This window comes from Siphateles boraxobius, unplaced genomic scaffold, assembly GCF_051911475.1.
Source record: "Siphateles boraxobius isolate OS27281-9 unplaced genomic scaffold, OSU_SipBor_1 20, whole genome shotgun sequence".
In the NCBI taxonomy this organism is placed as follows: domain Eukaryota; kingdom Metazoa; phylum Chordata; class Actinopteri; order Cypriniformes; family Leuciscidae; genus Siphateles; species Siphateles boraxobius.
In genome coordinates, this window is record NW_027508811.1 from 9,337,337 (window position 1) to 9,365,273 (window position 27,937).

Here is a 27,937-nt window from a genome sequence, read left to right on the forward strand (position 1 = left end):
GGATTTGAAAGTAGTTTTTATATTTAATTGACAGCAAACGCATACGTTTTATACACAGGCTCAACTTTCTGAAGTAGAAATTAAATAAACAATTGTACTGAAATTACTCGAAGCTTTTTAACACGTTACGACGGTCACAACACGTCCACTTTATATATTCTACAGAAGCTTCTCACAAGTCACATGTTGTTAATGAAGTTATTAATTAAATATTATTAACGTTCTATAAATCGGGCATGTTATATATTTTTCTCTCTCTCTTTTCACGACGATATGTGACTTGTGAGAAGCAGCTGTAGAATCACAATTTCTTTCAAACAAGTCACAACATGAACAACAGAAAGTTTTAAAGACTTTTACTTTGACGTGTTGCCTTGCCAGAAAAAATCGAGCCGGATGTCCACAGTGACAGGCGAGAGTGGAAAGTGAGGAGCACGAGCAGCAGTTGGAAAGTTAAAAGTACAGTTTAATGTGCAACACAGAGACGAAAAAATAAGTGAAATATCTTCTGAACATGACATCTATATCAGAGGACAGTGATAAGGAGAAGGTAAGTGTTGCCATATCTCTCTATTATAGAGTCAAAGTTTGTTAATGAAGACTGTTTTAAGCACTCGTCTTGCTCGGTTGCCTAATAACCGCCCAGCTTTGCTTTGTACTTTATAACTGTTAGTGATTAATCGCACGTTTGTCTCTCACTGATAGCTTTGTCTCTTTACTAGCTGTGTTCCCCAATAATAACAACGGCAAAACAACAGTTTTAAAGCCGTTTTCGTGTCGTAGTTTATCTATCTGTCGTCCGTCCGTCTGTCTGTTTGTTAATAATGAAAATATTTTAGCTGGCTGTGTAATTAACAGTTAGCAGCTATATTGGTGTGATATTGGCCAATGCGTCAGTTGTTTTTGTTTTGTCAATATGTAAAAACGTATCGTCAAATGATGTATATTATTATTCTACATTCTCATTTCTGTAGAAATAGTTTGAATTGAGGAAGTTTCTCTAACTGCTTTTTCCGAATTCTATGACCGTTTACTGCACTGTTTATCTAGTAAACAACAGTATGTTTTGTTGAATATGTGACTGAATAACATTTTTCTTACCAACATGGTTTCATAGGCATATATATATATATATATATATATATATATATATATATATATATATATATATTATTATTATTTTTACAGTCTATGGCATAGACAGAGGAGTAAAATATATATTTTTAATTTACTTGAAACACCCCTCCCTAAATCCATTCAGCAGACAAGACATAAGTACAGTTCTCAGTCTTTGTTTAAAGCGCTCTTGATTTGTCAGATTGAGTTTTTAACAAATCTTGTTTATTATAGATGCGTTCTGTATCAGTCGACTTGAACCACGATGCATCTCTCCTCATCGATATTCCAGATGCCCTCTGTGAGCGTGATAAAGTCAAATTTACCGTCCACACCAAGGTGAGCCAACAGATCAAATTTGCAGCCATTCAAATAAGTCAGTGCTTGACTAGCTTGCATGCATTATGTATTATTTGGTGTAACTTACCATGATCTATAATAGTTTGATTGTCTGTCAGTGTTTTGTCAAATACATTTGATTTAGTTTCATAGTTTTAGATCAACTCATTGACTCATACTGTCAATTTGCTCTACAATTCCTCTCAGACCACACTTAGTTCCTTTCAGAAGCCAGAATTTTCTGTGCCACGACAGCACGAAGATTTCATCTGGCTCCATGACACAATTGTGGAAACTGAGGATTATGCTGGCCTCATTGTAAGTTTAAAACCCATATCTATATTGTCTAGATTTATGAATGCTCATCACCAGCAACGGAAGGCAGATGTTGGCCAACATGCAAACCACAGAGTTTCTCTATTGACCATTTGCATTGTACATGGTTGGAATAGCCAAGTAGTCTCATATTGAATTGGCTTGCTTTTACTGTGTACTTTTCTCCTTCCTCCCTTGTTGATATTTCTTAGATTCCTCCCGCCCCACCAAAACCTGACTTTGAGGGTCCCCGGGAGAAGATGCATAAATTGGGAGAGGGGGAATCGAGCATGACAAAGGAAGAATATGCCAAAATGAAGCAGGAACTTGAGGCGTGAGTCAAATTCTACATGATAAATTTATATTTTTACTTTTTTCTTCTTTTTTGCACATAGGTTGTGGCATTACTGACATTAAAATGTGTATAATTAAATCAGTGTATCGTTTCAGGGAATATCTCGCTGTTTTTAAGAAGACAGTGCAGGTTCATGAAGTTTTTCTTCAGCGACTCTCCTCCCACCCCGTCTTCAGCAAGGACAGAAACTTCCAGATATTCCTGGAATACGACCAGGATGTGAGTCTTCCGCTTTGTCTAAGCCAGTCCTGTTCTCCTCTGACCAGGAAACAGAGAGACAGTGAGAGGGACTGTTGGCATTGTTCATTTCCTGTGAAGCTGCTATGCTGGCAATTTACACAGACATGGAGATAGGTTGGAGTATGAGTGCAGAAGATAAAGTGGGAGGGGAGGAGGGGAGGTTCTCTTCCTGCTTAGTTCAGCACAAAAACTGTCTCTGACTGGACAGCTGTTAAGTCTTGTATTGCACTGATAAGTGTCAGTTATGATAACAAAGACACGGATAACCTTCTTGGATCTCAGCCAGTGGCGATAAAGAGTGCAAACTATGGTTCTGCCTTCTGATCGGTTCATATCATGCTTGACTTTGGAATTCTCTTTTCATTTGTTGTTTAGCTCACCGTAAGGAGGAAAAATGCTAAGGAAATGTTTGGAGGGTTCTTTAAGAACATGGTAAAGACCGCTGATGAGGTCCTCATCTCAGGGGTCAAGGTCAGTGAGTCAATCACAACTGGCAGCTTTGTTCTGTCTCATGTCATGATATGCCAATTTTTTTATTCTTTTTGCAGGAGGTTGATGAGTTTTTTGAACAGGAGAAGACTTTTCTGTTGGATTATTCCGTTAAGATCAAAGATTCCGCTGCTAAGGCTGAGAAAATGACCCGTTCACACAAAAGTGAGACCATTTCATCCAAACGAATCATCTGGCTGAAAACGTTTTGGCTATTTGTTTATGCTAAGAGATATTCATATTCACAAAAAGATTGTCTTTCTTTTTTTAGATGTTGCTGATGATTATAACCACATTTCTGGGGCTCTAAACAGCACTGCTGCAGACAACAACTCTGCCTTTAAAAAGTGAGAAGTGTATTTCATCTTGCTTCCCATAAAAACAGCATTATCAAAGAACAGCAATAAATGTTTCCTACATTAAGCAGCGTAGCATAATTAATTGATATACAAGTGAAACTAGTAAAGTTAGTAGTTGCATTTATTAGAGGGTTTTCTTTTACTTCCCCTGCCAAATTTTTCACTAGCACCATTGCAAAAAATTTAAACATGTTCTTTTTTTACATTATTTACTTTTAAAGCAGCAGAATTTATAACAACAAATACATTCCACAAAAACAAGTGTTGAAGCTTGATGTAAGATTTTTTTTCTCCTCCCAGGCACTTAGAAAAATGTGCTGACGTGTTTGAAAAGCTTCGAGTGAGTACCTCTGTAGGATTTATCTTACCAACTTACAAACTGACTGTTGCCATGTTCAGAAGATCAAGTAACATGCTATGTCATGTTTGTGTTTTGCAGAAAGTGGAGGACAGGGTGGCATCAGATCAAGAGCTCAAGCTGACAGAATTGTTAAGATACTACACAAGGGACATCCAGGCTGCTAAGGTGAAACCTTCCCTCTGTTTGTGTAACATCAGTTGTATATTAAATGGATTGTATAATTCAACCAAGTATATTAGATTGTATGTTTTATAGTTATTTCCAGAATGTGTTCATTGTAGGGTGGAAACTCACATTTTTGCTCACCAGACCTGCCTTGGTTTTTTTGCCAGTCAGTCAGACATGCACATCGTTGTGTTCCTCAAGTGCAGATCATTGGTTCTTACAGCAACAGAATTTCTTTTTAATCTGATAAATCTTATACTGTAGCTCGCCTGGCTGCCATTGTGTAAAGAGAACCCACAATTGGCTGACCACTCTGGGTCATTGTTTACTGACACTTAAATAAGTTGATTTATCCAAATGATAAGTTTATCAATAATGTATGCCATTGCTTCCTTAAGGACCTTTTGTATAGACGTGCACGGGCACTTGCTGATTACGAGAATTCCAATAAAGCTCTTGACAAGGCTCGACTGAAGGGTAAGGACATTGCGCAGGCTGAGGAGAACCAGAAGCAGTGTCTGCAAAAGTTTGACAAGCTCTCCGAGTCTGGCAGGAGAGGTGTGTTTTACAATCAAAACCTCTTTTTATTTATTACTCTTATGGTCTGAGTTTATAATATATGAAGAGTTAATATGGTGTTTATAGATCCAGGCAGGTAGCCAATTGAATGTAGGTTTGAATTCTGCAAGGAGTAATCTCTATGAACTATTGTAATTGTGCCTGGTAAGCTGGTTAATTGCAGAGAAAGTTGGAAGAATATTGTTGAGTTATCATACAAGAGGTTCTGTTTTAGGTGAACTTCCTTTAAGTGAGTAATTAGGCTACTAACATTGACACCTACACACCTACTAACATTGATTTCATATGTTTGTAGAGCTCACCAGCTTCAAGGCAAGACGTGTTATAGCCTTTCGTAAGAACTTGATCGAGATGACTGAGCTGGAAATAAAACATGCCAAGGTGAGGATAATGAAGTGTCATGTGTCCAGGTGGCACATATGTTCCTACAGTCGTGGAACACCTAGTAAATCAGAGAATTTTAAAGTTGTAATTATACACTACCATTTAAAATAAATAAATACTTTTATTCAGCAAGGAATATTTTTACTGACCCCAAACATTTAAACAGTACTCTATAAAACAAAAGTTTTCTATTTCAAATAAATGCTATTCTTTTTAACTTTCTTTTAAAAAAAAAAGTATTACAATTTCCTAAAAAAATATTAAGCAGCACAGCTGTTTTCAACAATTAATATTATTAAAAATTAGAAATCTTGATGTGACACTGAAAATGATGATGATGCAGCAAAATTCAGCTTTGCCAACACAGTAAAAAATTACATTTTAAAATATATTAATTTTAAATTTTACTGTAAACCTTTGAACGGTAAACCTTTGAATGGTAGTGTACATCTTTCTAGATATACTTAGCTATAACATATATCAACAACTATGAATGTTTATCATTTAAAAAGAAAATTAAATAGAGTAATGTATAGTAAATATAGTAAAATGATCGACTAAGAAACTCATGAGTATCTGTTAAAGGTCCAAATTTTGTGCACAATGTTTTATTTTAGGTTTTGATGTCCTTTAGAATATATATTTGTGGATTTAAGTACCAAAAACCACCCCAATATATTTTTACAGCTCCTGCTATGCTAAGAACAGGTCGATTTTGGCCTTTCTAATTAATATTCATGAGCCTCTCTCTGATTGGCCTGTTGTTTTCTGAGTGACGCACGGCCAGGCCAACCACAGGTAGTTAGGGTCATGTATGCTGTAGCCTGCTGTGGCTTGGTGATGCTCACAAGTAAGGTAAATAAAACCCTAATGACATTAGGACATTATCCGGCCTTATATCTTTGAGCCGGAGTTAGAGTCGACGACAGAAGACAGCCCACCACCTCCCCAAATGCGCTTACAGAAGGCTGTTTCAGAATGGTAATTAATGTTTTTTTTTTTGTTTTTTACTCTCGGCGTTATTGTAAAAGTTTTATAATTACATCAATGCTGCACGCAGATTTAACGTTTATGCTAATTTAAACTATTTGTAAACAAAATCAGATTTTTTTTGGCCAAATTCGATGTAAATGTCTAAATTATGTACATTAATAGCTAGTTATACTGCTTTTATAATATATGACGTTAGCAGACACCGAATAGAGTAAGCTACGTATCTATTGGTTTCCTACTGATACAGTTAGTTGACATGCTACAATTTCTTTCACAATGTTACTTTTTTTATTTTTTTTACCAATGCCATGTCTGTCCCACAGACAAAAATAAAAACACAGAGACTGAGTGACCTCAATCTCACCGTCTTTTACTCAATAAAAACAGGGTCGGTGTCTGTAACTTAGGAAAACAAACAATGTATTTTGTCTTGTTTCCAACAGATATTCTATCAAAGCTTGTGGCAACCATAGACTGTACAAAACAACACTTCAGCATCTATTTTAGCAACACGTTAGTGTTGCATATCCGTTTAAAAACTATAATTTCAGATTATGCTGGCTCCATAATATAACATAAAATGTGTTAGAAGTTTACTTACGGGTTGTGAATTTGAGGTCGGACCGAACAATGTAGGGAGTGTAGCATCTTTGATGAGAAGCTTCTTTGAAAAGCCGGCATTGAACTGTGCCTGATTGACGAAGCAGTCACTTTTGAAATGTGCAGAACAGACGGTTAAGGTCGAACTAAATTGCTCTGTTATTTCTGAATAAATAAACAGTAGCCACTGGTCTCTTACATTAATGTTGTTCGGAAGCCTGGGCAATGATGTAGTTTCCTGACATCCATCGACTGAACAGCGTTTTCTCGACATGTTACCGTGTTGTTGTTGCTCAGCAACCGCATGGACGCGATGTTGTCTGGGGTTGGGCCAAAGGAGGGAGGGACGCTGGGCTGAGCTCGGGAGGTGACTGAAGGCGGTGACTGAGTAATTCCGACATCACATTTATACGGAAGTCACAACGGCTCGTGAAAAGGCACAGCTATTTTTGTCCAGGCTGTGTGCATTTGTCTGTTGATTGAATGGTTTGAAACGTATATTTTAGTTACATAACCCCTAGACCTCTGTTATCATGAAAAAAGCCAGGAAATTTCAGTTTTGACCTTTAATCAATCGGTGTGAGAACCTTGATTTTTAACATGGTTTGGCCCAATATGTTGACTTTCTTCCATCTGTTCTCTCTCCCTATTTTACTCTGTCGTGTTCTCTGTTCTCTACACTCACTACAGAACAGTGTGTCCCTTCTGCAAGGCAGCATTGAGATGCTCAAAGGCAACTGACCCACACGATGAGGTCACTGGACCATCTTGAGCTTCTAGCATTGTTACCAACCCAATAGAGGGGAACCTGGATGCATCTACTTCAAATGTCCTTAATGTGATTCAATATTCACTCTAAAACGTAAAACAGAGCCACCACCAGCAATGTCTCTTCCATGTTTACACTATATCTATATTTTTTTCCTCATGCCCATTTTTACTGCCTGAGTCTTGCCACCTAACTGAGGGCAGTACACGACATCACCCTAAGCTCTCCCATTTATTTAAGTTCAATAACACAATTGCTGTGTTTAGTATTCCAGGTCTTGCAAGCATTAGCTGAGATGTTTTAGCTCAGATTATGCAGACAGTTATAAACCACCACAATGACAGAAGAAACAAAAGCACACAATGTGATTTTCTTTTGTTTTTGACTGCAATTTTGTACCTTTAAATGTGATTATTTTGCTTTTTGCTGTCACACTGGAAAGCTGATGCATAATAATCATAAACTGATATATAAAACTTGCCATGTGATGACAGAGCAGTATAAATCACAGAAGTGTGGATTTCTTCAGATATCTTTGTAACAATTTTCTCTTCAATTGAGACTCATCTAAAGACACGACCCAATTTGTCATAGATTACTAGACAAAAATATAAGCGCCATGGGAATGTTGACATTAATTTACATTCTGTAATATGCAATACAATACAAATTCTGTCAAATTACACTGTCAGGGTCAAAAACAGCACTATTTGTATTACATTTGGTTATTTTTATGTTAAACGTAAAGGACGGACTGTGAAATTGCAGACTGACTGATGTCCCCTTTTGGTTTATGTGGGTGAATCTTTCTTTTTGTTTTGTTACTATTAGTAGTTTGTGGAATCCAGATTTTTATGGTAAAGGTTATGCAGCCATGAATAAGATGGTGCTTGCTTCCATTTATGTTTTCCTCAACCTCATGTTTCCCCTGAACTCATACTTTTTTGATGACTGAAGTCAGATCCTATAGAGTCATGTGAAAAATGCTAATTTAGTTTAATAGTTTGCATCCACACCCTTTCTCTATCAAATATAAATCAGCATTCTTTATTCAAATGTATTTTTTTACTTCACTAAATGTTTTCTCTTGATGTTACTAACAATTTAAGACTTGCTACATTTAAATTCAGAGGACCAATATGTGTGTAAAGTTTGGTTTTATGTAAAGCCACAAAAATATGTAACTGTGCTGTTTTTATTATGGAGATTGTTTTGTAAAAGCACTATTATAATGTTGTGCAAACTCAGATGACAAATTTTATAAATGATTGTATAGATGAAAAGGGTGTTTTCATATGGAGTATCATCATTTTTATGAAAACTTGCAATAATGAAAATGAATATGCCCTGCTTCCCATTTTGTGGTTTTTTATGTCTTTTCATTCCTCCTTTTTTATGATGTAAATGTGAGTTTTTAAATATGAGATGTTGATGTCGAGTGGTCTAAATTTCAACGTGAAGATTTACCTTAAGGTTATTTGATTACAAACCTACATATTCTCACATTTAGTCTCATTGTTCATTGAATGACATTTGGTCTTTCAAACATCAGTTATTAATGTTTTAAATTAGCCCTTTTTTCCACCAGAGGGTGTCGGTGCTTAGGTATTTCAATGACGTGTCACTTTACTTTTGCTTGCTGTGAGAAATGCTAAATATCAGACATCAGAGCTGAGATTAAAAAAAGTTAGGACACACTCTAGCAGCTAAAAAAAAAAAAAAAATAGCTCCTTACCCCAATGGCTTTGGAGGAGCCTTTATTATATTTTATGGATACCACCACAGCTGGAGATCAATTAATGGGACTAACAGGCACAATTACTGCATTGTCTTCCTCATTCCCTTTTGCCAAAAGCACACGGACTGAAGTTTTTCTCAACTTTTCGGCAGTAGGGCTCATTACATTATCCACTGATTCATATTTTTCTGTCGATGAGAAGAGGAACTGGTTACTTCTCCATTTATGTGATTGTTTCACTGTCATTGGCCTCTGAACTGTAGGTCTGCATGCCTTAATTTAGACTTCATGGCCCACTATTTTTGGATATTGTTCAGCTAATGTTCCCAGAGACACAATGACTTAAATATTTGTTAAAGAAAAAAAACAGTATTTAGCTCATTAATATTATATAATTATAGGGGAGGGGCAGACCAATGTGCCATGCTCTGCCAAAAAATAAAAAGCTTAATTTGTTAAATCAATGAAGAGGGAAGCTGGACTTTCAAGCAAGTGGGAAAATGTTTTCATTTCAGTCAGGATGTGGGTCAGCTCTTCCGAAGCACAATAGATATTGTTGATGTCAGCAGTTGAGGTGGACATTTTGTGGTTTTACATTCTAATTGTTGTACATAAGTGTAGAGTTCCTCATCTTCTGTATATCTGGAAGCTAACCAGTGACTATTAGATCAGATGTGCAATTCAGTGATAAACAACCTAGTAGCACTAGGAGTTTTTATGGTCTTTTTTTACTATCCACTATGTTGTGCTTTGACCCTGAAGCATGATTGAAACTTTGAACAACAAATTAATGAAAGACAAAGCCTTTAGCCCAAATAACAGAAATTGAATATCCATTTATTTGTTTATTTGATAGCCTATATTAAAAAATGAATTAATGTTAGTCTGTTGATCATAATAACAAAGCAATCCCCCACAGGGAGTTCGGGACCCTGAAGGGAAGTGCGCAGACTGAGTGTACATTCTTCCTTACATATCCAGTAGCTACAGCTGAAAGAAATATAAGATGCTAATTGGGTCATCCAATACAATTCCTCCCACTTTCCAGTCATACTAGACTTTCATTGTGCACTTACGATGTCATTAAATCTTTATATAGGCTACTTGTCCCAGTTTCCTTTTAACCACAATCTAAAAATCATTTTAAGGACCTACTTTTCTACAGAATTTCAATATTGTCCTTATTACCCAATCACATGTCAGAATTCTGTGTCAGAGTGTCTTGTCCCGTGTCAAAATTACGGCACCTGCACAAAATAGGAGACAGCATAGGATGGGTTCCCAAAATGGGTTCCCCGGCCCTACCTCAATGACTTTTGATAGAGAGAGAGAGAGAGAGAGAGAGAGAGAGAGAGAGGGAGGGAGGGAGGGGGGGGGGATGCAATGAATCACTTAAAAATAGCCTTGGGTAAAGTTGATGTTATAGGCTATGGCACTTCTTGGTATTTGTAAAGTTACGGGTTTTAAAAAAAAATCATTTTTAAAGTGATGGTTGATTACAGTTTAATATTTTAGGTTTTTTAAGTGGACAGAACTTAAATCTTGAAACTAACAAAAGAAACAGTGAAGTTGATAGTGACATAAATGCGAAACTGCTGCGTTTCACAATCACAGCCAAAAATAAGATATTTATGAGTATATATTTTCAATGTCTATTAGGCTATATTTCCTGAACAATAAGGAGCATGTATTTAGACCAATGAGATGGGCGGGGCTATCCAGCAAGACACTACAAAGGTTTGTAGTGTCTCGCTGGATAGCCCCGCACATTATGAAATCTCATTGGTCTAAAAACATGCTCCTTATTCACACTGACAGACAAAATATGCTGTAAACCAGACAGCACGGATAGTTAGAAACTCAGTTGCTTAAAGTGCATTGAGGTATTCCATGATGTTCTCTAAAGTCAATGGAGGGCATCTGTTCTGGACTCTCAGTCCATTAAGACAGAAGTGGGGGTTAGGTACGAGTGCTCTCTTGGTAGAAGTTAGCGTGCCTTAGGCACAGCAGCAAAAATAAATACAGTGTGACTTTTCCATAGGCCTATCTTCAACAAGCAGACCAGTTTGTCCACGCACTTCTCTTGATAAAGATAAAGAGAACCAGTTTTGTTTACTCTGAACAGACATCAAACACTACAGTAACAGCTGAACACTGCCATGCAGTAATTTATAGGTAATATAATGTTCTGGGCTCCATCTGTGCTCTAGACTAGAGAAAAATGCACAAGACATTTAAATTGCAGACTGTTACTGTATGTTTTGTTTAAAAGCAAAAACGTCTTATTTTCCCCCTGAATATCCAACTTGATTTCTGAATTGAAAACATTTCTGTAATGGTAACATTTAATGTTAATATTCTTTCGTATTTATATGCATGCCGTTAAGGTTAGGGTTTATTAAACAAGCAATGAATAATACTCCTATGACATATACTTTTCAGACCATGTGCTACTGCAGCTCTGACTCTCTCACACACTAAGCAAACAGACCACGTTGACATGACCTCGAATGGCTGACCGATAAATATGTGAGACAACTAGTTCCATGCCAGATATTTCTAACATTTACATGCGGGACCTGTTGTAAAACGATTATGAATCAAGACGATCATGAACCAATTATGAAGCATTTTGAGGGCAGTTTTTTTAAGGGTGAATAAACATTTGGAAATATTAGGGTATTTATGTTGATTTGATTTTTAAGGATAATGTATTTATCTTGTAGATCTCACAGTATACATTTTTCAAGCATGTGTGATCTGTATTAATTGTAGGGGCAAGAGTCTCAGAGGATTATGTAACTATAAAGAAGGGAACCAAGTCTGAATAATGCAGTCCATATTTGTGTCCCTATATATTGAGAATGCTTATATAGAAGTATGCGCTGCAAAGTGAAAAAAAGACATTTGATCGATGAAATAATTAAATATAAAGCAGGTTGGAAATTACTTGAGAGGTGTTTCTTAGGATAGGCATGAAAACGTTTGGATTTACATTCAGGTAAATCTGCTATAGACTAATCTATGTTTTGTTCTTTCAACGCCCTCTTGTTCAATTTGATGTTGAGTTTGTTACTACACAATAAAGAAATGAATGTGGAATGTGCATCCACTCCTTATTTAGTTCAGTGCTTCTGAATCTGTCCTCATATTTTTTCCTGCTGTGAATTGTACAGAATTATAATTAAATTATGTTGTGTTTATAATATGAAATAATATGTACAATTTGAAAGGTTTTAAAACGGTTCTACTGATTTTATATGCCACATTCTTGCAGATAGAAACCACACCCGCTGCTAAACAAATGAATGTGACACACAACCACACCACAGACTAACCTTTCAAAAGTAAATTAAGATTTTTTTATAGTCACCGTTCAGTAAACAGCTCCATAACTTAGTGTCTAGGTATAAGCTTAAGGCAAAGATAAATAAAGACTGATCCTATATTGATCTGTAACGACATTCACTTTTAGCAATAAATAATTCACACATTGTTTTAAACATTTATTTTACAACAGTCTTTGTATATCTTAGTACAGCCTACCTTTAAATTTAGGTATTTGAATACCTTTCCTTTAGGTCTCATAATAATGTTAAAAATGGTAGTTCATGCGTCTAACCAGTTCCAATGAAGTTGGATTTTAATATTATATAAATTCAGCAATGTATTAGCCTATTTCTTAACTTTCCACACCATCTTTGCTTTCAGTCGTTTAAATGTTATTTTCATGGGAGATACAAAGAAAAATTAAATTGATTCATATTCCATCTGAAAATAATAAATGAAGGCCTATGTTTCGGAATATTTAAAATAGGCTATAAATAAATAAATAGATAGATAAATAAATAAATAAATTTTAAAATAAAAAAAAATAAAAAAGGAATGGTTAAAATGCAGACAAGCAAGCAACCAGACTGGTGACTTAAAAGGTTGCTAAAATTAATAGTTGGGTAGTCAAATGAAGTCTGTGACGGTAATTTTTGAAACCCTTTTTGAAAAATGAATAAAAAAAACTACAACTCCCATTCGAGTCAAAAAGACCAGCCTTCTTTTCGATAGCAAAATTCTATTGGTTCGCAACTGTTTGACTGACTCTACTCTAGCCAATCAGCTGTCCCCTGGATGGACGGAATGTGGGCCACTGCCGGCGTAATGCCAGCGCGAGAAAGTGCCACGACTCCACACAGACATCGTCTGACTCTCAAACTGGGAATAAGATTTTTTTTTTGTTTTTTTGTTTTGTTTGTTTTTTGCTGGCGTGATAAGGCACGAGATAATAATTTCTGTTTAAAATCTTCCTGAAGTTATTCATCCAACGGAAATCTGCCGTCAGAGGAGGTGAGATTTAAAGCTTTTGTAATGGCGTTATTCATTAAAAGCTTAAAAGATTTTCAGTAGCAATTAGACGTAAACTTTGATCTCTCCCATGTATGCACTCTCCTCTTTAACTATATCGTAACTCAAGTGGGTTAAAGACATCTTATAGTAGTCACGAAGCGAATGGCATGACTATGATAAGTGGTTTCACATTTTGATTTTGGGTGATGCTCCGTTGTAGGCAGACAGTTAATATCAGGTTTTCCTTTGTGACCTAGGATATTAATACTGTCTATTAAATACACATTTCAGCTCCTATAACTGCTTTAATGTCTGTAATTATCCGAAAACTGTTTAATCATGATTCTGGTTGTTCATTCACTTTTCAGGGAGAAAAGTAGCTACAGCTGTTGAGTTGTCTCACTCTTCATTTCTTATTGAATTCAACAGCTACCTTTTGAATAGGTGTCAAAAGCGAGCATGGAGTACAAACAAACACTTTTCCAACTAATATTTATCAGCCTTTTTATTCAGTTTCGAAGCAAAATGTTGTGAGTCTCCCCTCTTAATTTAATTTCTTATAATGGATTTATATATGTAAGAAACAAAAGAAATCAACTTAAAGGTGGTCCCCATCTCCCATTGGCCCATTTTACTTTTAGTAATCAGGTTTATTATAAATGGATGTCATGGTATTAGCATAATACATGTTTGTTAGATCTAATATTGATTTGGCTTTTTTGATTTAATTTTAAGTCAATGTAAGTCTGTGTGTGTGTGTGTGTGTGTGTGTGTGTGTGTGTGTGTATATATATATATATATATATATATATATATATATATATATATATATATATATATATATATATATAACATAGTCAAGGGCTATGTGAAATGGAGCAGTCTTAAGTGCATCTGTTTCCCCAGAAATGTAGCATTCCTACGTACAAATTACAGATTGACACTAAACCTCATTATCATATGTATTGTGTGCTGAAGGCTGTCTAGATTGTTCTTGCTTCTAGAATATGAAGTTGTGTTTTTTTTTTTTTTTGCCACCATGCATTCATGCTTTGGTGCACATTTGAAGTGTAAGATCAGTATGGCAAGAATCCCATGGAAGCAGCAGAGGACTGAAATTTGTTTTGGCAGAGCGCATGGTGGAATGGAAAACTCTGTTGCATGCGTGGTGTTCACATACTGTATAGATGTAGCTTTTTTTTCAAAGTTTATAGTAGAAGTTGAGGGTAGCATAGGCCTACTTGGATGTCTTTTCCTACTACAAGTTTCTATAGAAAACTTGTTTTTGGTTGCATGATCCTCTTCTATACTAAATGCATTGTTTGCACATTTCATGTGGAGCTTTTTGTTAAAATTTTGTAATAGAAGTTGTGGGTAGCATGCTTGGTCATATTTTTTCTACTTGCAAGTTTTTGTAGAAACTTGTTTTTTGGTTGAATGGAACTCCTATCCAAATTAATAAACTAGATGCTTCTGGAACAGGGAATGTCTATTATGCAGTGTAAAATTTCAGACTTTCTTTCTTGCCTCCAGGCCAACATTCAAAAGCCAGCTTTTATGTCCTTAGAATAAATTGTTAAATAGTAAAGCGATAAATATGTGTTTGATAAAGGAAATCTAGGAAATCCTATAAGGTAAGATGGCCTCACCTTACTGGGGCATTAACACTTAAGGTGCCACTCTTGTGTTTAAAAAGCCTTTATGTGGAACATTAATTGAATATATAAAACATGATAATATTGACATAAAAATGCCACAAACCTCACCCTTTTTTCCTTCCATTTATTTTTTATTTTTTAGAAAGGACACTACCAGTCATGGACATCTATGATCCTCAGACCCTTGGAATAGTGGTGTTTGGTGGCTTCATGGTGTTCTCAGCTATTGGGATTGCACTGGTCTCAACATTTTCCATGAAGGAGACCTCCTACGAAGAAGCTTTAGCCAAGCAGCGGAAGGAGCAAGGGAAGACGCAATCCAATCAACGATCAGACAAAAAGAAAAAGGACAAGGCAGCAGAGAAGAAAATTCGTGGTAAGAAAAAGGATGATAAGCCCAACGGGAAGCTCCTGGTGTCAGAGGCCACCCCTGAGGTCACAGAAGTACCAGCCGAGCCCAGTCCTCTAATTCTTCCAGCCCTTGAACAAGTTGCTGCACCGGGACCTAAACAAGATGCCCCAGCTCAGTCCCCCCAACCCAGCTTTTCTCAAAAGCCCGCTCCACCAGTCCAGAAGTCAGCTCCTCCTGCTCAGAAGTCCTCTCCAGCTCCTCCTGCTCAGAAACCCTCTCAAGCTCCTCCTCCTCCTCCTCAGAAACTCTCTCAAGCTCCTCCTGCCCAGAAATCTTCTCCAGCTCCTCCTGCCCAGAAACCTTCTCAAGCTCCTCCTGCCCAGAAACCTTCTCAAGCTCCTCCTGCCCAGAAACCTTCTCAAGCTCCTCCTGCCCAGAAACCTTCTCAAGCTCCTCCTGCCCAGAAACCCTCTCAAGCTCCTCCTGCCCAGAAACCTTCTCAAGCTCCTCCTGCCCAGAAATCCTCTCCAGCTCCTCCTGCCCAGAAATCCTCTCCAGCTCCTCCTGCCCAGAAACCCTCTCCAGCTCCTCCTGCCCAGAAACCCTCTCCAGCTCCTCCTGCCCAGAAACCCTCTCAAGCTCCTCCTGCTCAGAAACCCTCTCAAGCTCCTCCTCCTCCTCCTCACAAACCCTCTCAAGCTCCTCCTCCTCCTCCTCACAAACCCTCTCAAGCTCCTCCAGCCCAGAAATCCGCTTCAACTGCCTCAGCCCAAAAGTCTGTTCCAGCTGCCCCTTCACAGAAGTCTGCTTCAAATGCTCCAGCCCAGAAAGCTGCCTCACCTGTTGCCGCACAAAAATCTGCACAAGCCCAAAAGGCTGTTTCAAATGTTCCAGCTCAGAAATCCTCTCTACCTGCACCATCCCAGAAGTCTGCTTCAAATTCTCCAGCCCTGAAATCTTCTCCGCCGGCCCAGAATGCTGCTCCACCCACCCAAGCCCAGAAATCCACTCCACCTGAACAAAAACCCAGTACACCTGCCCCGGCCCCTTCCCAAAAGGCTGCTACAGGTGCTACTGCATCCCATCCTACTCCTGAAGAAGCCCAACCTGCCCCATCTCCTAAGGAGAAAAGGAAAAGGAAAGTCAAAGCAGAGTCTTCTTCTGCTGAGTTTCAGCCCAAATCAGTGGCTCCATTGGAGATGGTTACCAAAAAGGTTCCTGTTATGGCAGTGCCTCCAGTGGGCACTCCAAAAGCTGCCGCAGTGACTGCTTTGCCGGCCAAAGCAGAAGAGCCCAAACAGGATGTTCCACCCAAGAAGAAAGCAGGATCCAAGAAAAAGGCAGAGCCAGGTATGCTCTTATCTCCACAAAAATCCATATTAAGTGGTCAGATAATTATTAGGCAGGATACACAGACCTGATGATGTAAAGGAGGCTACTCTCTCCTGGTTCTTGTTGAAACTCAAATTTGTTAACATTAGACATTTTACTTAATTAGCATTATGGATGCTAATGATTAATTTTGATCGATTAATTGTCATTTTAGTTGGAAAAAACGTATTGATGGTAGATTACGCAAGGTCGTCATTTCAGTGTGTAGATTTGAGGTGCATGATGGCTCATAAGCAAAACAAGTGCATCAGACACTCAAGGAAAAATTAAGCGACCGTGCTGTAGTTAAGGAAGCTAAACAAAGCTATAGCGTTATGAGATATCACAGGGACGGATATAGCCTGTGTTCATGAAGAATCCAATCTGTTTTGTCACTGAATGAACATATTATAGTGAAGAATTACTAAAATATCAATATATATATATTAAGAACTACCCAGGAAGATTGTTTATAAATCAAGGAAAATGTCGGAGTATTCTAGAGGCTCTGATATAATTCAAGCAAAACGAAACATTATGGAGATTGAATAAAAGTACTCTTTCTTTCATATATAACTAAAAAATTTCTGTAATAAGCACAATATCCTATGCACATTTGGGAAGAAAATAATTATAATTACAGCAGAACAACCCATTTGCTCACATGTATCTCCCATACAAATGCGCACACATACAGTACAGACATGCACATGGAAAAATACATGTGCACGAAACTTGTACAACTATCCTATTATTTTGAGTAAAAAAATAATTATTTTGTGAGGAAACTGCTGTTTTGGGTGGCATCTATTTTATTTTATTTTTTTCATTTTGCATATTAAGGTTAGCCATTAGCCTAATCATTTAAATGGCGATCGATCAGAGGTGGACACTAATAAAGTATTTTTTGTTACGAAGTTAAGTAAAGTTTTCAAGTGTCTGTACTTTTTATGTTAGTATTTTTATTTTGGAAACCTTTTACTTAACTACCGTACATTCCAATGCATAATATCCCACTGCATTTCATAATAACATGTCGTTCCTTGTTATGTTGTACTGAAGAGACACGATGGCAGTGTCCGTTTCATAAGCAAGCTGATTATTTTCATAACATGTTAAATCAGCTTGCAAATCGCACTGAACAATTCATTCATCAATTAGACCAGTCTGTATCACTTAACAATTCTCTGAATTCACAAGTCTGATTTGCTAGATGCACAAAATGAGCCAAGCATGGGAGATCCTTGGAGCCTAAGTTACTAATTACTAATGTGGAATTTTAGGATTATTGTTGTAAATGAAAATCCTATGTAGGTCACGACTTTCAGTTGTTTGTGAACTAAATCTGCTGGAAAAGAGCAAGCTGTTCAAGTCCATTGAATGAAATGCTTGAATGTTGATGACAATTAAAGACCTCATATTATGCATCTTCATGTGCAGCTGCAGCATCTCTTCAACGCTTTAACCTAGGGACCATATTAGGTTAACATTCATTTCAAATAATATTCATTGTCTTTAATATCTTTATTTAATATATATATATATATATATATTTGAATTGACTGAAAATAACTAACTTTTAAAATCATTATCAGCTTGATGTAGTAGACACTAATATTAGACACTAATGAAAAAAGCCAGTCCAAATGTTTGTGCAGGACCCAGGTATGTCTTAAAGGAAGTTTGGTTTCAGTATGCAATAACAGGATACTTCTGATTGGTTTGCCAGAGCCTTAAATACAAAGAGATAAAACTGTTTTGGCTAGACCGCCGCACAATGACATCTACATGTAATAAACCTCCAAGCTGAGCCTGGAAAACCTGAATATATGGTGTGTGTGAAGTGGCTGACTCAGGAGTTTATATGCTTGTTACTTCCTGATGTCATTCATCTAATTCAGAGTACCGTCTGGATTGTCTCTTCTGACAAATAGCGCTTATGTGCTCAATTTCCTTTGTGGGCGGTGTGTTGGAATAGCACTAGTCCTTATTTGCTGATGCTGGCTCTGATTGGTTGCAGAGAGCCCAGAGTGGGTTTATGTCTGAAGTTCTACTAACAGGGGAATTGAGGCATTGAGCTGCATTCTTATGCTCATGTGCTCTATTTCATGCACGTGTGTGCTAGTACACCGGCTATTAGGGACATGAGATAGTTTGAGTTTCATTTTATAATGGTTTCATAGTCTGGACATGTCCTTGATTCTCATGCTCTTATGCATAAGTTTGGCTTTACTTTAACCCCCCCAAAAAATCTAGATAATTTACCCAACCTCACTCATTAGTTAATCTATTGTTTGAAGAGTCAACCATCCAATGTTATCATTAACTAAAACTTAAAGTATATATATTTTTTTTCAGTTATTTGCAAGGCAACATTTCTAATTTTTGTTTCACTTTAAGTTGAAGTACCAAAACTAATATAAGGAAAGTTATCTAAAAAAGAAAACCTAATAAACAACAAAATAACTAAAACTGTGTATAATTCAAAAAATTTATAAATACCGTAATATATTAATGAAACTAAAATAATAGTCTTATATATATACAGGTCCTTCTAAAAAAATTAGCATATTGTGATAAAGTTCATTATTTTCCCTAATGTAATGATAAAAATTAAACTTTCATATATTTTAGATTCATTGCACACCAACTGAAATATTTCAGGTCTTTTATTGTTTTAATACTGATGATTTTGGCATACAGCTCATGAAAACCCAAAATTCCTATCTCAAAAAATTAGCATATTTCATCCGACCAATAAAATAAGTGTTTTTAATACAAAAAAAGTCAACCTTCAAATAATTATGTTCAGTTATGCACTCAATACTTGGTCGGGAATCCTTTTGCAGAAATGACTGCTTCAATGCGGCGTGGCATGGAGGCGATCAGCCTGTGGCACTGCTGAGGTGTTATGGAGGCCCAGGATGCTTCGATAGCGGCCTTAAGCTCATCCAGAGTGTTGGGTCTTGCGTCTCTCAACTTTCTCTTCACAATATCCCACAGATTCTCTATGGGGTTCAGGTCAGGAGAGTTGGCAGGCCAATTGAGCACAGTAATACCATGGTCAGTAAACCATTTACCAGTGGTTTTGGCACTGTGAGCAGGTGCCAGGTCGTGCTGAAAAATGAAATCTTCATCTCATAAAGCTTTTCAGCAGATGGAAGCATGAAGTGCTCCAAAATCTCCTGATAGCTAGCTGCATTGACCCTGCCCTTGATAAAACACAGTGGACCAACACCAGCAGCTGACATGGCACCCCAGACCATCACTGACTGTGGGTACTTGTCACTGGACTTCAGGCATTTTGGCATTTCCTTCTCCCCAGTATTCCTCCAGACTCTGGCACCTTGATTTCCGAATGACATGCAAAATTTGCTTTGGACCACTGAGCAACAGTCCAGTGCTGCTTCTCTGTAGCCCAGGTCAGGCGCTTCTGCCGCTGTTTCTGGTTCAAAAGTGGCTTGACCTGGGGAATGCGGCACCTGTAGCCCATTTCCTGCACACGCCTGTGCATGGTGGCTCTGGATGTTTCTACTCCAGACTCAGTCCACTGCTTCTGCAGGTCCCCCAAGGTCTGAAATCAGTCCTTCTCCACAATCTTCCTCAGGGTCCAGTCACCTCTTCTCGTTGTGCAGCGTTTTTTGCCACACTTTTTCTTCCCACAGACTTCCCACTGAGGTGCCTTGATACAGCACTCTGGGAACAGCCTATTTGTTCAGAAATTTCTTTCTGTGTCTTACCCTCTTGCTTGAGGGTGTCAATGATGGCCTTTCTTTACAGCAGTCAGGTCGGCAGTCTTACCCATGATTGCGGTTTTGAGTAATGAAACAGGCTGGGAGTTTTTAAAAGCCTCAGGAATCTTTTGTAGGTGTTTAGAGTTAATTAGTTGATTTAGCTGATTATGTTAATAGCTCGTTTAGAGACCCTTTTCATGATATGCTAATCTTTTGAGATAGGAATTTAGGGTTTTCATGAGCTGTATGCCAAAATCATCAGTATTAAAACAATAAAAGATCTGAAATATTTCAGTTGGTGTGCAATGAATCTAAAATATATGAAAGTTTAATTTTTATCATTACATTATGGAAAATAATGAACTTTATCACAATATGCTAATTTTTTGAGAAGGACCTGTATATATATCACACTCAGGTATTGCACTGCTTTGACCATGGGAAAATACAGAGAGTTTTGTGCCAGCATTCAGGCGGATTTCCAAATGCACTCAGAATTCCACTCCTCTCTACGAAGTTTTGCCCTCTCTATTGGCCTTGTTCAAACAATACTTTTGCCTCAGCTCCTCCATTAGGGGAGCACACAAAGGCCTTTAGTGACTGGACAACAGGAGTTTATTGCCAGTCCTGGGTGCCATCTCACCCTCGTGCCACACTCTGGTGCCATGCTGGCACTGTCTAAATAACAAAGTGAGTCGATAAAGGACATGATAGCAGCACATGCACACACCACTGTACGAGTCCAGTTAACTGTATCGTACACGTCATTCCCTTGAAGCTCCACTTCAACAGGGCTGTCTGTTTTGTTTTTATTACTGTGCTGATCTGAATTGGATGCTGATTATGCTGTGGGTGTTAGGAGTGTAATAAATGGGATGGAAAATTCACTCTTAAACACAAGTTTATTAGACACTGTGCTGGGCCAGAGACTGATCTGCTGCAAAGCACTTCTTAGCTTTCTAATTCGCCGTCAAAACAACACTGGCACTACAAAAGGGGGCAACTGTATCTTCTCTGTGGATGGCAGTTATCTCTGTGATTTTTGTGATTTATGTCCCTTTTATTCGTGCATAAACTTAATTATTTAATTTGTTTTTTGTCTCTTTCTCCCTCTCTAGCGGTGGCTGCAGACTCCGCAGACAGCCCATTGTACCTGCCCTATAAGGCTCTGCTTTCCACGGTGAGGAATATGGAGTTCACTGAAGTAGAGGCCAAGAAGCTCATTGAGATTCTGTCTGATAAAACTGGTATTAATCAAGACACATGGCACAAGGTATGGCCAACTTCCTAAAGTTATGTTTTTATGTCTTGTTTTATATTTTAAGTGAGTATTATTATACCCATCACTTTATTAAAACTCATGCAAAAGTTTGTCTAAACAGTGTTTCGTGCATGTTTATAGGCCACACAGAAGGGTGATCCTGTGGTTGTGCTGAAGAAACAGCTGGAGGAACGAGACAAGCAGCTGGTAGCTGAGCAGGAAGACTCAGCAGCTGCTAAAAGCAGACTGAGGGATTTGACTAAAGTAAGGCCTGAAACACTCAAGCTAGTATAAAAAAATTAAGAAAAGTTTGATATGTGCATATGCATCAAGCATTACAAGTACTCTATCATTAAGGACTCTATTAGGTGAAAATTTGACAGTCCTTTTATTAAATGTTTTGCTTTAGTCTGATATTGACAGTTGCAAGGTTTGAACCTATGATGTCATTCAAAAGTTTGGGGTTGGTAAGATTTTGTAATGTTTTTAAAAGGAGTCTCACTCATTTATGGCAAAAATACAGTTAAAAACAGTAATATTGTGAAATATTTACAGCTATTTTCTATTTCAATCTGTTTTAAAATTTAATTTATTCCAGTGATTCTAATGCTGAATTTGAGCGGCCATTACTGCAGGCTTTAGTGTCATTTGATCATTCAGAAAACATTCTATTATGCTGATTTGGTTCTCAAGAAATGTTCTTATAAACAATGTTGAAAACAAATGTGCTACTTAATATCTTTATGGAAACCATGATACATTTTTTAGGATTCTTTTCAGGACATTTTCGTTACATTTATTTTTGTACCATTGTCAAATTATTTATTTTGATAGATTTAAATATGTCCTAGCTGAAAAAAAGTATTAATTTCTTAAAAATATATGTATCTCATAGCGACCCCAAACTTATGAACAGTAGTGTACAAATGTTTGTTTTGCAGCTCAGATGTTTTAAGCTCTACACAGGACTTGAACAAGAAGCCACAAGTATTGTGATGGCCTATTTTCACTCCAGATCATGACCTGTGTTTGTTTTGTGTGTAGGAGCTGTCTGTGGAGAAGTCAAAGGTGGCATCTGTAGAGACCAGGTTGAGCTCTCAGCTGAGCAAGCGAGAGCAGGACATTATCGCCCTGCAAGCTCGCATGCAGGCCAGTTATCAAGACCACCTCGCTGAGTCTCAGCAGCTCAATGCCAAAGTGAGAATTCAGCACAGATTCTCTACTGTTCACCTACATGCTAGCAAGACTCTATGAAAATTTATGAAATTGCAAGGACATCAGGCAAAAAAATTATTTAGTAGGACAGTAAATTAAAATAATAACTGCATGGTAATTTGGGTAATTAATATGATTAACCTCAAATAATGAATTGGCTTAAGTATGATTAATTAAATGTTTTTTGTAAATATTTGTAGTAGATTGTACCAGCGATGGTTTTGTAATCAATATTAGTTGTAATGTCAAATTAGGTAAATGTATTCAATTTAACAGGATTAGATACTTTTAATTAATCACATTAGTGAGCTTTGGCAACCCTAATTATTACGTGACATGCCTAAGTCCTTTCTGTTCGTTCCCAGGTCTCGGCTCTCCAGGACCAGTTGGAGAAAGGCCCTAATGCTCAGCTGGCCCGTCTACAGCAAGAGAACTCCATCCTCAGAGATGCGCTTAACCAAGCCACCAGTCAGACGGAGAGCAAGTATGAACCTACTGCTCCTGCCTGTCTTGCTTGCTAAATTTATCTTTTTCAGAGACCACACCTTGATGTTCAGAACCTTTGACTGATGACATAGCAACAGACTACCTAGCATGACATATCAAATATAGGAACCAAGCAGCCGTGGTTTCCTACTACAAAATTGAGTTCTTTTTATTTGAAACGTGCACATTCCGGATCTTTGTGTGCACGATTCTTCATGATTCATTCCAATTTTTTTTCATTGTCTTCATAATTTATCAAATATAATGATTCTGCCTCCATTTAAATTTATTTTTTATTTCTTTATTGGTCCAGACAAAATGCTGAATTGGCCAAACTGTTGTTGTTGTTTTTTGCTTGTGTGTATCCAAGATTTTTTTTTTAAACGGGATTCTTCAGTGATAAATTTAAAAATAGATATATATGCATGCATACATGCATACATTCCTTCAAGTCCCTGGCACCATTCTGATACGTAACATACATTTTGATAGAAAGCAGATAGAATTTGGATGTATATCAATTACAATAGCAAAATGTGTTGCGAAAGGTGTTTCATGTTGACTTTAATACTACACTGGTGTGTTCAGAATGGTGTTTTTTTTTCTCCCCATTTAATTGTTGTTATTTTTTGGTGCATCAGACAAAATGCTGAATTGGCCAAACTGCATCAGGATGCCATTCGGCTCAATAAGGAACTGGTAGAGAAGAATGACGCCTTGCAGGCTGAAGAACAACTCAGGAAAAATCTGGAATCTAAAGCTGCCACAGCTGAGAAACAACTGACCCAGCTGCAGGTCAGAGGCCCATCCTTTCTGTGCACCACAGACCCCACAAATTTGTTTAGTTTGCTGAATTGTAGTTAGTTTTGTACCAAAGAGCTGAACAACAATAGCCCAAGTAGTGCCTCTTATGAAAGAGTTTAAAATGCCACTCTAATTCTTATAAAACCTCTCCCAGCATGAGCACCAGCCTCATTAGAGCATTCTGCTACCACTTGCTGGGCTGTTTAGCCTTGCACATCGACAGTTATGAAGCATAGTTTCTTGTAATCTGTGTGCATTAAAGAAGCTTGATTAGCCCCCCTGGTGCTGGTGCTGGTGCCTCTACTAATGGGATTGTTCTCATGCTGGCAGAACATTTGATTGCCAGTTTGATCGCTCAGCAGTGCTCCGTGAGTTGGAACATGGCCAGAGCTACAAGAAAGTGCTTCATCGAGCGATTTAGAATGTGAGCCTGCCTAAGTAGTACAGTTTCAGACAGAAGTATTTGATTATTCATATTGGAAGCACAGATAAAATGGCTTTAGCTTTGAGAACAAACTGCGTTTTTTTGCTAATCCACTGCTACAAATCAAAGGCCACCAGATAAAAAGCTGCCTTTTGTTGAAGTGTTTACTGAGCTCATTTTGAGCATCTAGACGGTGTACTGCATGGGAGAGACATGGGTAATGTCTGGAGAGTCAATGTTCCCATGTTACGTTTGCATAGTCCCTGTTTAGAATTTAGTCCAAAAAATGAACAATGATCTAATGTAATGTACAGTGGTTCCAAAAAGTAATTGGACTCCTAAGCCACCCGTAAAACTATATGAATGCCTTTTTCATAATGTATAAAATTATCAGATTGCATTATATATATTATATTACCAAATATCACACACCTTTTTTTTCTTTTTTCTTTTTCGAAGAAAAATGTTAGCATTATTTGTTTGCAGATGGGTCATTGCATGTCAAATCAACCAAATTTTGGAAAAATTTATCCAGCTCAAACTTTAGATTTTGTTCATATTTTTTTCTGAAGAAAGACAAATATAAATGAAGAAACCCAAAATATTAAATGTTATGCATGTATATTGACTGAGTAATCCACTATTTTGTAGAGGGGAGTCAAAATGACATTGGAGCCAACTTAAAGGGTGGTAAAAATGACTTATGACTTAAGATGGCAGCATCATTATTTTATTTTTACACAGAGATTGGTAGGTCTATTAATACAATCTGTAGACTTCAGCAATCTTCGTTGCATTATATGCCAACGATGACACTACAAAAAAGCACTTCTTGTGATTTTTGCCCCAAGTTTGCATGCCTGTAACTCAAGAAGTATTAAAGGTCTCTAAATAACCTTTTAAATTCTGATTCTTACACTTTTCTTTTGGAATCTTAATCTTTTTAAGACCCAATATGGTTCAATCCCAGAGATATGGGGATCTCAATGTGACTCCATGAGTAAATTGGTAATTTGTACACATTTTCAGTGGTCAAACACCAAATGTGGGTCACTTTCATTGTTAATGTTGATAGCAAATTTTAATTTAGTTTTAGTCATAGTCTTTTGACTAATGCCATTTAGTTTTAGTCATATTTTAGTCATCTGAATTGTTAGTTTTAGTCTAGTTTTAGTCGACGAAATACAATAAGATTTAGTCGACTAAATCTATTGTAGATTTTGTCGACTAAAACTAGTCTAAAACAATTCAGATGACTAAAATATAATGGGTTTAGTTAAATTGTAATGTATTAATTTAGATTTTCTCTAAAATTTCCAAACCCATATGCTCCCGTTGAAAACATCTTGTTAATATGAATGAGTTTAAAGTTTGAACATGCAATACAGATACAGATTTAACTACTGTGACTTAAAAAAATATTTTAAAATTAAATAAAACCACATTTCCTAAAATAGGACAGTCTTCTTTTCAATGAATGATGTATGCATTCTTGATGACTACTTGCATACATCATTCTTTATTTTTTCAAGCAGCAGACATATTTATTTGCATGAATTAAATATAATGAACCCTTATTAAAGCTATTAACAAGCAGTGAATGCTTTTCTCTTTTTCTTTTGTTGCTTGATCAATATTAAAGACACAGACCGCATTAGGTTTATTATCCACTATCACTTTAAGACATCGGAAGTCCATGACACTGATGCTCATCCGATACACTCACAATTGTTTAAGACAAAACCAACATAGTTTACGTGAATACTCTCCAAAACGGACATTTCGACATAATGGTGTGTGTATTTGACCACTCAGACACGAAAGGGAGCTCAATTCAGTCCTCGAGCGCTGTGTGGCAGTTTAAGGCTGCACGCTTAGGGTTGGGTGTGTGCACACAGAAAACCGTACCGAATAGAGCTTTACGTTTTTAGAGACGTTTACGTTTTATGAGACATGCAGCGCATGCAAACTCGTGTCCCGCTGGGTAGATCAGCAGTACAAATGTGCGCATCTACCACAAACACAGGACATCAGTTCTGACTTGGTCACTTCCCAAATCGTCACTATCTAAGGTTTTCGTCTAGTTTTTATTCTTTGACGAAAATGTCAATAGATTTTCGTCAGTTTTTGTCATTCAAAACTAGTTTTTATTTAGTTATCGTCTCCTTTTCGTCTGTGAAAAAATTTTGTTGACGAAAATAATGACAAATTATGAAACGAAATTAAAACTTTGCATACATCTGACACTTTTTTTAATTGTATTTTTTTAATGGGAATATCTGAAGAACAAATAATATTTTATCAACACAATTGTCATTTTTCACCCCCCTCTACAAATGAGTGGATTACTCAGTAAATATACATCCATTTCATTTAATATTTGGATTTCTTCTTAACTTGTGTATTTTTTTCACCAGAAATAATAAATCAAAATAATTTTTAGCCGGGGACCTTTGGTTGAGTTGACATGGAATGGCCCAGATTTCGTGTCTTGGTTTGATGTTTTGTTATAAAATGTAATAACATTTTTGTGGATCCACTTTGTTGGTTTTAACATGTTCAAATCTGTTTTGTTCATTAAGACTTTGAATTAAGCTGAGTTGTGCGATCAAACTTGACGTGTTTTCTGTGTTATGGTTTGTCCCCTGTAGGCGAACTGGATAAGCAGCGAACAGGCCCTGCAGAAGCATCTGGAGGAAGTGAGTGAGGAGCTCAGACAGACCCAGAGCAGCAGAAACAGCTTTCAGACACAACTTGAGCAGAAAAACACCACTGCTCATGCAGGTCAGCACCCACTTTGTTCTTAAGCAAGGAAGCACATTGTTAAATCACAAGATGGATCCAGATTGCTTCAAATCATTTCTGTATGATTGGAAAAGGAAGATAATGGTTCTATGTGGGCTTTAAATCCTGCAAGGTGTGATACTTGTAGTATCACCAAAGTGCCCTTGAGCAAAACACTTAACCTCAGGTTGCTTTGGACAAAATCATCAGCTATATGATGAATTAATAATAAGAAATAAGTGTTCTCTTCCTAACTGCACTGTTTCAGAGGCTCAAGCTCGTGTGGCCAGTGTGGAGGCGGAATTGAAAGAGCGGAGCAAACAGTTGGAGAGTCTGCAAAGCCAGCTGAAACATATACAGGCTGAGAGAGAGCAGCAACTGGAGGCCAGCCAGAACAAAGAACAAAACCACAATTCAGAGGTGACACTCCACTTTCCATGCCCCATTATATGTTGTGTGTATCACTCATTCAAAGTCTCATAAAATAATTTGTAGATGTCAAACTGAATAAATGGGTTGAAGTTTGTTAAACATTTAGTTATTTGCATGTTAACTTTTTAAATTCCTAATTAGGGATGTAACAATACATCGATATGGATCAATGCATCGATGCCACACATTTTGATATTGATATACGGTACCTTTATTTTGACACTCTTCACATCCTCACGTAATTTTCCCAGCTGAAATAGACGCCTAACAAGA

At 37.2% G+C, this 27,937-nt stretch overlaps 2 protein-coding genes across 5 annotated transcripts in view; both read left to right on the plus strand.

Annotated features, from left to right (window-relative positions):
* snx5 (sorting nexin 5) lies at positions 1-8,421 on the plus strand. Its single transcript, XM_077236569.1, has 13 exons — positions 1-550; positions 1,351-1,455; positions 1,663-1,773; positions 1,983-2,104; positions 2,221-2,344; positions 2,741-2,836; positions 2,914-3,019; positions 3,126-3,201; positions 3,514-3,553; positions 3,653-3,739; positions 4,138-4,297; positions 4,614-4,699; positions 6,986-8,421. Exons 1-13 carry the CDS (start codon positions 515-517, stop codon positions 7,034-7,036), a joined length of 1,200 nt encoding a protein of 399 aa, XP_077092684.1. The 5' UTR covers positions 1-514; the 3' UTR covers positions 7,037-8,421.
* Positions 8,422-12,906: 4,485 nt separating this feature from the next.
* The window catches only part of rrbp1a (ribosome binding protein 1a), a 30,422-nt gene continuing 15,391 nt past the window's right edge, over positions 12,907-27,937 (plus strand). For 2 of the 4 annotated variants that reach the window (XM_077236603.1, XM_077236605.1), the window contains exons 1-9: positions 12,907-13,143; positions 14,944-16,503; positions 21,377-21,531; positions 21,661-21,783; positions 22,564-22,716; positions 23,100-23,218; positions 23,862-24,015; positions 27,100-27,232; positions 27,501-27,652. In XM_077236603.1, the coding sequence (XP_077092718.1) occupies positions 14,961-16,503; positions 21,377-21,531; positions 21,661-21,783; positions 22,564-22,716; positions 23,100-23,218; positions 23,862-24,015; positions 27,100-27,232; positions 27,501-27,652 (2,532 nt within the window). In that variant the 5' untranslated portion in view covers positions 12,907-13,143; positions 14,944-14,960. The remainder of the gene's footprint in view (positions 13,144-14,943; positions 16,504-21,376; positions 21,532-21,660; positions 21,784-22,563; positions 22,717-23,099; positions 23,219-23,861; positions 24,016-27,099; positions 27,233-27,500; positions 27,653-27,937) is intronic. The other 2 variants (XM_077236604.1, XM_077236606.1) reach the window with 2 other exon arrangements.